This window comes from Aquarana catesbeiana, linkage group LG05 (genome assembly GCF_042186555.1).
Source record: "Aquarana catesbeiana isolate 2022-GZ linkage group LG05, ASM4218655v1, whole genome shotgun sequence".
NCBI classification, from domain to species: domain Eukaryota; kingdom Metazoa; phylum Chordata; class Amphibia; order Anura; family Ranidae; genus Aquarana; species Aquarana catesbeiana.
Genome location: NC_133328.1, coordinates 101,948,962 through 101,958,549, shown reverse-complemented (window position 1 = coordinate 101,958,549; position 9,588 = coordinate 101,948,962). Strand labels below are relative to the sequence as shown.

Below are 9,588 nucleotides of genomic sequence, written 5' to 3'. Positions count from 1 at the left end.
GTACGGGGCATTAGTCATACAAGTACACGGTACAACAGGCACATATCAAGAATATGAAATGTTGGGTTTACATTTTCTTTAAGTCTTAAAGAAAAAAATTCACAATACCAGGCACCAGGGTTTACATGACTGTGTCAACTCTGAGCCGGCATCTCAACCCAGGAAATAGTTGATGACCCTGGATGATGCCTGAACAACGATGGCGCTGCCCTTCTGGAGAGGAAAGCAGGTGAAGACATTGTCGGGGGACTACTTTGATCTCAACAAGAAAGAATAACTACCTGGAAGGGTTACACTGACACATAGCTAAGCTGACCATAAATGGGCTTGAAAAGATATATCTAATGACAGGTCCACTTTAAACTGAATTGTGCTCTCTGTAACATTGGTTTCACCATCCATCTATTTCAGACTCAGGACTTCCTGTCTTCTTTTATGAATACCAGCACCGCCCGTCCTTGTTTGATGGTATTAAGCCGGACTTTGTGAAGGCGGACCACGCTGATGAGCTCATCTATGTGTTTGGAGGTCCCTTCTTAAGAGATGGCGTTGTCTTTGCTGGTAATACAGAACCCAGGAGGGGATGGGTTATGGTGGGACTGGTTTGGACCAAATGTGTGTATGGGCCACCATGGTGAAGGCAGTGATAGGCCTATCGGTGGTGGGGTCATAGTACCCCTGCCTAGATATTGGAAGATATGGAGAGACTCTAGGAGAATTTTTGTTATTTTCTGTATCAATTTAATTGGGTCCAATTATAAAGCAGTGGATGTGACTTTCACCAAACACTCTCTGGTGAAGGGTCAATCATTGCTATACAGCTGAATATTTAATGAATGTTGAAAGTTTTAATGATCACGGCGGCCACATTTGCTGCATACATTATTATAAAGACAAGCAGGCATTAATGGATATTTGTATGAATCTAGATCTCTTCTCCTAAAGCTTTTCCAGTGATGAAGATTGCCGTGTTGTTTTTCCCATCAAGGTAATTCGACTGATGAAGAGAAGGTCCTCTCCAGAACCATCATGAGATACTGGGCCAACTTTGCACGGCATGGGTAAGAAGACTGTCCTGTACAGACTCAATGTTGGTTTGTACGATCAACAACGTGGGTTTAGTGCCGACCATAGATGGGTGAACCTGCTGGTTGGCCAAAAGAAAATGAATCATGTATGGCCTGCCTTAGATATTCTTTTGAGGACTGAGATCATCAGAAATTACCTGCTACTGCCCGGGCAGTTTTTTTAAATTTTTTGCTGGAAAATTACTTAGAACATCCAAACATGATACATTTTCTCAAAGCAGAGTCCCTGGAGATATTTGCACGGTCATTGCACGGTCATTTATCAAATGCAAATTTTCTGGAAAAAAATACACTAAAATGAATATTAATACACACAAACACAAATTAATACCAGATTTTTTGGTAAAATATAAAAGATGATGTTGCGTTGAGTAAATAGATACATAGTTACATAGTTCGACATGTTAAAAAAGACAAGTCCATCTAGTTCAACCATAAAAAAAAAAAAAAAAGTAACATACAATCCCATATACCAAATCCTATACCCACAGTTGATACCAAACATGAAAAATTTAAAATTGTGTGCACCCAAGAATTGGCAACAAACTACAGCGCATAAAATTCTTCACAGACAACGATTTAAAAGCCTTTACAGATCATCAGTTTAGAAATGATCATTAATTGCGGCTCTAGAATTATTGCTCTCATGTGCACATTTGCATGCATGGGAAAGATTTTAAAGCGGAGTCCCAACTAAAAAAAAAACATTTAACATCAGCAGCTACAAATACTGCAGCTGCTGACTTTTAATAATCGGACACTCACCTGTCCCAGGGTCCAGCGATGAACGAAGCCTCGCTCGTCTCCCCCTCTCCTCTGAGGTGCCGGCATTGTCACTGTGGGCGCCTGGCTGTGGCTTCACTGCCGGGCACGCACTGCGCATGTGCGAGCCGAGCTGCGCGCTGTGACTGGGCCCGCAATCATCTGGGACCTGTGACGTGTCCAGATGATTTCCAAGAGAGGGAGGGGGGAGAGGTGAACTTACTCCCACCACCGTGGTGCCCCGGGAGGAAGCAGGAGAGGGTTTCCGCTCCCCCCCCCCCCAAAAAAAAAATGACATGCCAAATGTGGCATGTCAGGGGGTCACCTTCCCTTAGGCTCTGTTTCCATTACTGCGAGTTATTGTGCGACTTGACACATGTCAAAACGCATGACAAGTCAAAACACATGTATTTCAATGGCCCCCTATTCTAATTGATGCAACTCAAGTCGCAGCGACTCCAAAAAAGGTTCTTGCACTACTTTGTTCCTATTTCGGTGTGACTTGTTCTCACATGGCATTCACCGGTCTCATGACATCGCAACACAAATCACATAGCAAAGTCGCAGTGTAAATTCCGCAACTTTGGGGACGCAATAGTGGAAACATAGCCTTAAAGCGGAAGTTCCATTTTTGGTTGGAACTCCGCTAAGTTTTTTGGGTTTTTTTAACTATTTTTATTTTTTTTTGTTAAAATATATTTTTTACACATTTTTTTTTTTTACTTTTGTGCATGTAAAGCCTGCACGCCCCCTGTGGGACGCGGGTGGCTCGCACTGTGATCAGTGAGTCCATAAGACTCGGCTGATCACAGATTGGAGTAAGGGGCAGATCCCGTCAATGTCAGCCAATCACAGCTGATCACGTGATGTAAATAGAAGCCGGTAATTGGCTTTTAGTGTGAGGAGAAAAAAAAAAGAGGATTACCATCTGGAGTAAATGGGACTTCGGTTCTGACCACTCCAGATCCACTGCTGCTAAGCAGTGCCCACCAGTGCCACTTACCTGTGCCCACTAGTGCCACCTACCAGTGCATATCAGCACTTCTAAGCAGTGCCCACCAGTGCCAACTACCAGTGCATATCAGCACTTCTAAGCAGTGCCCACCAGTGCCACCTATCAATGCCCACCAGTGCTGCCAATCAGTGCCTCATCATCAGTGCCACCTATCTGTGCTGCCTATCGGTGTCACCTACCAGTGCCCATCAGTGCCACCTATTAGTGACCATCAGTGCCACCTATCAGTGCAGCCTAACCAGTGCCTCCTGATCAGTGCCCACCAGTGCCACCTATCAGTGCCGCCTTATCAGTGCCCATTAGTGCAGCCTATCAGTGCCGCCTCATCAGCGCACATCAATGAAGGAGAAAAATGACCTGTTTGTAAAAAAATTTAACAAACTAGGAAAAAAAATATTTTTTTTCAAAACTTTCGGTCTTTTTTCGTTTGTTTATCAAAAAATAAAAACCCCAGTAGTGATTAAATACCACCAAAAGAAAGCTCTATTTGTGTGAAAAATAAAGATTACATTTCATATGGGTACAGTGTAGCATGACCGCGCAATTGTCGTTCAAAGAGTGACAGCGCTGAAAGCTGAAAAGTGGCCTGGGCAGGAAGGGGGTGAGAGTGCCCAGTAAGCAAGTGGTTAATAATAAAAATGATAACATTTTATAATAATTTCCCTTTGGGATCAATAATAATTTTCCTTTGGGATTATCAAAGTATTCTGAATCAGAATAACCATTGGGAACAAGTGATATTGGATGATTTCACCTTTGCGAAATTTAAAAACCAAGACAAAAGGTGAAAAAAACAAAAATGTCTTGAAAAAAGCCTAAAATTCCACCTTCTGACAGAAAATGAGAATGCATCATATTTATACGTTTTATGTAATGCTTACTTGAAGAATTTTTTTTTTTATTTTACTTTTTAAAGTGGAGGGCCACTCTTAAAAAAAAAAATTGCAGAAAAATGTTCCTAAAAATTTGGAGGAAAAAAAAAAAAATTTAACTTATCAGAAATGGCTGTTGCTAGGCAGATCGTCCTAATCTGCCACTTTCTACACCGCGGTGATCTTCAGTCTTCTCCTCCTCCTCACGTTGGCTTCTGGGGAATGGGGCGCGGTGTGTTCTGGGAACTGTGTGTGTCCCACAACACATCGTGCCCCATTCACAAAGCGCTGCACGACTCGCGCATGCGCAGTAGGAAACGGGCAGTGAAGCCGCAAGGCTCCACTGCCTGTTTCCCTTAGTTCTAATGGCGGCGCCGGGACCCGAGAGCTGAGGGACCGGTTCGGCCTTGGGCGGCCGACATCACGGGCACCCAGGACAGGTAAGTGGGCTTACTAAAAGTCAGGAGCTACAGTGTTTGTAGCTGCTGACTTTTAATTTTTTTTTTTTTCCCGGCTGGCCCACCACTTTAAATTCTGACTATGATAAATGGAAAAAAATATATCGGCACATGACAAAATAATTGTATACACAACTTCATGCCTGCACCACTCTACTAACTTCAGGAAGCAGAGCAGATTTTGCTTCTAATTATGAGAATGGATGCAAGCCCCTATGTTCTTTAGGAGTAATCCATTCTGTGTTGTATGCTGTGTCTGTGACAGACAAGACACAGAGGGGCAGTGAGGAATGAGCTGTCTGCTGACACCTCCCACCCAGTACACCAGGTCTGATCTGGTGGGGATCAGAGGCAGTTTTTTAAAACTGCTAAAATCCCTTTGTAAATTATAAAAGGACCCTGAAGCAGTTTCTATTTCACTCTGAAATAGAAAACAGCATGGGTTGTATGGAGAGACCTGAAATACTGTGCCTTGAAAAAGTATTTATACCCCTTGAAAAATATTTCACACTTTGTTATGTTACAACCAAAAATGTAAATGTTTTTTATTAGGATTTTATGTGATAGACCAACACAAAGTGGCACATAATTGTGAAGTGGAAGGAAAATGATAAATGGTTTTAATTTTTTTTTGGTTATAACATGACAAAATTTGTAAAATTTTAAGGGGTATGAATACTTTTTCAAGGCACTGCAGGTCTATCTGCTTAGTTAAACCGGAGTTCCACCCAAAAATGGAGCTTCCACTGTCTGGATTCCTCCCCCCCCTCGGTGTCAAATTTGGCACCTTTGAGGGGGGGCAGATACCTGTCTAATAAAGTTATTTGCTCCCACTTCCGGCGAAAGATCGCCACAGTATCTGCTGCGATCTACACCATGTCTGGCCCCTCCTCCGCCCCCCCCCCCCCCTCGCCCGCTGTCATCTGATAGAAACACAGGTCCCAGAAGACAGCAGGGACCACTCAGAACGCTCAGCACGACTCACGCGTGTGCAGTAGGGAACCAGGCTGTGAAGCTGCAAAACGCCCTGGACAGGTAGGTGTCCTTATTTTAAAAGTCAGCAGGCGGAACTCTGCTTTAAATGTCCCACCACGCCACAAAGGCCAGTTTCCTATGCCGTTATAACGGCACAAGAACCTTTGTTAATTTCCCTCAATGAGTATGAGTATGAATTCACTTCAACATGACCTTCTTTACTAAATTGTTGTTGATTTAATTCCTGGCAGGGACCCCAATGGACCGGGTCTGGTAGACTGGCCTCTGTATGACACAAAAGAAGGATATTTGGAAATTAACTTGAAGCAGAAAGCATCCACTCAGCTAAAGGAAGACATGTTCAAATTCTGGAGCAAGATCCTTTCCAGAACGTTGGAGGAGAAAGGAGGGCACACCGAGCTGTAGATCTGTCCTCCATCCATTCTCCCTGACCTTCCATTCTCTCCTTCCGTCTCCCCATCTCGCTGTCTCTTCCTCCAACTCTCCTCCTTCTCTCTATTTCCCCTCCATCTCACTTTCTGTCTCTTTACCTCTCCAACTCCTCTTTTCTTTCTATCTCTCCTCCATCTCCCCCTCCGTATTTCCATCTTCCTCTCTTCCTATCCATTTCCTCCTTTTACTATCTCCCCTCCATTTGCCCATTTCATTCTCTGTCTCTCTACAACTCCCTTCATCTCTCCATCTCCTCCTTTGTATCTCTATCTCTTCCTCAGCCTCTCCATCTCTCCTCTGTCTCTCTATCTCCCCTCCATCTCCCCATGTCTTTCTTTGTCTCTCCATCTCCCTCACTGTCCCTCTATCTCCCCCTCCGTATTTCCATCTCCCTCTACTCCTATCCATTTCCTCCTCTTCATCTCTATATCGTCATGTCCTTCTTCTCTGTATTTCCATTATTTCGATTCCCACTGCATCTCCTTTTCTGTCTCTGCATCTCCCCTTCCATCTGTCCATTTTTTTATTTGTCTCTCCATCTTCCCCTCTTTTTCCTTATCTCTTATTCGGTCTCTCCATCTCCCTCACTGTTCCTCCATCCACCTTCTTTGCCTCTTTAGCTCCTCTCCATCTCTTCATTTCCTTTTTCTTCTTTACATCTTCTTCCCTTCATCCCAGTTCATCCAATTACTTACTTCCATCTCTTTCCCATCTCTATCCCTTCATCTCCTTCCCTCCATTTCTATCTCCTTCCCTCTATCTCCATCTCTCATCCCTCCATCTCCTTCACCTCATCTCAATCTCTCCATCTCCTTCCCTCCATTTCCTTCTCTCCATCTCCTTCCCTCCATTTCCTTCTCTCCATCTCTATCTCTCCATCTCCTTCCCTCCATTTCCTTCCCTCCATCTCCTTCCCTCCATCTCCTTCCCTCCATCTCCTTCTCTCCATCTCCTTCTCTCCATTTCCTTCTCTCATCTCTATCTCTCCATCTCCTTCCCTCCATCTCCTTCCCTCCATCTCAATCTCTCCATCTCAATCTCTCCATCTCCTTCCCTCCATTTCCTTCTCTCCATCTCCTTCCCTCCATTTCCTTCTCTCCATCTCCTTCCCTCCATTTCCTTCTCTCCATCTCCTTCCCTCCATCTCAATCTCTCCATCTCAATCTCTCCATCTCCTTCCCTCCATTTCCTTCTCTCCATCTCCTTCCCTCCATCTACTTCCCTCCATTTCCTTCTCTCCATCTCCTTCCCTCCATTTCCTTCTCTCCATCTCCTTCCCTCCATTTCCTTCTCTCCATCTCCTTCCCTCCATTTCCTTCTCTCCATCTCCTCCCCTCCATTTCCTTCTCTCCATCTCATTCCCTCCATTTCCTTCCCTCCATCTCCTTCCCTCCATTTCCTTTCCTCCATCTCCTTTCCTCCATCTCCTTCCCTCCATCTCCTTCCCTCCATCTCCTTCCCTCCATCTCCTTCCCTCCATCTCCTTCCCTCCATCTCCTTCCCTCCATCTCCTTCCCTCCATCTCCTTCTCTCCATCTCCTTCTCTCCACCTCAATCTCTCCATCTCCTTCTCTCCATTTCCTTCTCTCCATCTCCTTCCCTCCATTTCCTTCTCTCCATCACCTTCCCTCCATCTCAATCTCTCCATCTCAATCTCTCCATCTCCTTCCCTCCATTTCCTTCTCTCCATCTCCTTCCCTCCATTTCCTTCTCTCCATCTCTATCTCTCCATCTCCTTCCCTCCATTTCCTTCCCTCCATCTCCTTCCCTCCATTTCCTTCTCTCCATCTCTATCTCTCCATCTCCTTCCCTCCATTTCCTTCTCTCCATCTCCTTCCCTCCATCTCAATCTCTCCATCTCTATCTCTCCATCTCCTTCCCTCCATTTCCTTCTCTCCATCTCCTTTCCTCCATCTCAATCTCTCCATCTCAATCTCTCCATCTCCTTCCCTCCATTTCCTTCTCTCCATCTCCTTCCCTCCATTTCCTTCTCTCCATCTCCTTCCCTCCATCTCAATCTCTCCATCTCAATCTCTCCATCTCCTTCCCTCCATTTCCTTCTCTCCATCTCCTTCCCTCCATTTCCTTCTCTCCATCTCCTTCCCTCCATTTCTTTCTCTCCATCTCCTTCCCTCCATTTCCTTCTCTCCATCTCCTTCCCTCCATTTCCTTCTCTCCATCTCCTTCCCTCCATTTCCTTCTCTCCATCTCTATCTCTCCATCTCCTTCCCTCCATTTCCTTCCCTCCATCTCCTTCCCTCCATTTCCTTCTCTCCATCTCTATCTCTCCATCTCCTTCCCTCCATTTCCTTCTCTCCATCTCCTTCCCTCCATCTCAATCTCTCCATCTCAATCTCTCCATCTCCTTCCCTCCATTTCCTTCTCTCCATCTCTTTCCCTCCATCTCCTTCCCTCCATCTCCTTCCCTCCATCTCCTTCCCTCCATCTCCTTCTCTCCATTTCCTTCTCTCTATCTCTCCATCTCCTTCCCTCCATTTTCTTCTCTCCATCTCCTTCTCTCCACCTCAATCTCTCCATCTCCTTCCCTCCATTTCCTTCTCTCCATCTCCTTCCCTCCATTTCCTTCTCTCCATCTCCTTCCCTCCATTTCCTTCTCTCCATCTCCTTCCCTCCATTTCCTTCTCTCCATCTCCTTCCCTCCATCTCAATCTCTCCATCTCAATCTCTCCATCTCCTTCCCTCCATTTCCTTCTCTCCATCTCCTTCCCCCCATTTCCTTCTCTCCATCTCCTTCCCTCCATCTCAATCTCTCCATCACCTTCCCTCCATTTCCTTCTCTCCATCTCCTTCCCTCCATTTCTATCTCCTTCCCTCTATCTCCATCTCTCATCCATCCATCTCCTTCACCTCATCTCAATCTCTCCATCTCCTTCCCTCCATTTCCTTCCCTCCATTTCCTTCTCTCCATCTCCTTCCCTCCATTTCCTTCTCTCCATCTCCTTCCCTCCATTTCCTTCCCTCCATCTCCTTCCCTCCATTTCCTTCTCTCCATCTCCTTCCCTCCATTTCCTTCCCTCCATTTCCTTCCCTCCATCTCCTTCCCTCCATCTCCTTCCCTCCATCTCCTTCCCTCCATCTCCTTCCCTCCATCTCCTTCCCTCCATCGCCTTCTCTCCATTTCCTTCTCTCCATCTCTATCTCTCCATCTCCTTCCCTCTATTTTCTTCCCTCCATCTCCTTCCCTCCATCTCCTTCCCTCCATCTCCTTCCCTCCATCTCCTTCCCTCCATCTCCTTCTCTCCATCGCCTTCTCTCCATTTCCTTCTCTCCATCTCTATCTCTCCATCTCCTTCCCTCTATTTTCTTCTCTCCATCTCCTTCCCTCCATCTCAATCTCTCCATCTCAATCTCTCCATCTCCTTCCTCCATTCCCTTCTCTCCATCTCCTTCCCTCCATTTCCTTCTCTCCATCTCCTTCCCTCCATTTCTTTCTCTCCATCTCCTTCCCTCCATCTCAATCTCTCCATCTCAATCTCTCCATCTCCTTCCCTCCATTTCTTTCTCTCCATCTCCTTCCCTCCATTTCCTTCTCTCCATCTCCTTCCCTCCATTTCCTTCTCTCCATCTCCTTCCCTCCATTTCCTTCGCTCCATCTCCTTCCCTCCATTTCCTTCTCTCCATCTCCTTCCCTCAATTTTCTTCTCTCAATATCCTTCTCTCCATTTCCTTCTCTCCATCTCTATCTCTCCATCTCCTTCCCTCCATTTCCTTCTCTCCATCTCCTTCCCTCCATCTCAATCTCTCCATCTCTATCTCTCCATCTCCTTCTCTCCATCTCCTTCCCTCCATCTCAATCTCTCTATCTCAATCTCTCCATCTCCTTCCCTCCATTTCCTTCTCTCCATCTCCTTCCCTCCATTTCCTTCTCTCCATCTCCTTCCCTCCATCTCAATCTCTCCATCTCAATCTCTCCATCTCCTTCCCTCCATTTCCTTCTCTCCATC

General features: G+C 45.6%; 1 protein-coding gene across 1 annotated transcript in view; it reads left to right on the top strand.

The window, feature by feature from the left end:
- LOC141144374 (fatty acyl-CoA hydrolase precursor, medium chain-like) overlaps positions 1 to 5,609 on the top strand; it is a gene marked incomplete in the record, with an annotated part of 39,892 nt that extends 34,283 nt beyond the window's left edge. The window contains 3 exon segments of the mRNA XM_073630008.1: positions 412 to 561; positions 989 to 1,061; positions 5,422 to 5,609. Coding sequence (XP_073486109.1) covers positions 412 to 561; positions 989 to 1,061; positions 5,422 to 5,596 — 398 coding nt within the window.
- Between the last annotated feature and the right edge of the window lie 3,979 nt (positions 5,610 to 9,588).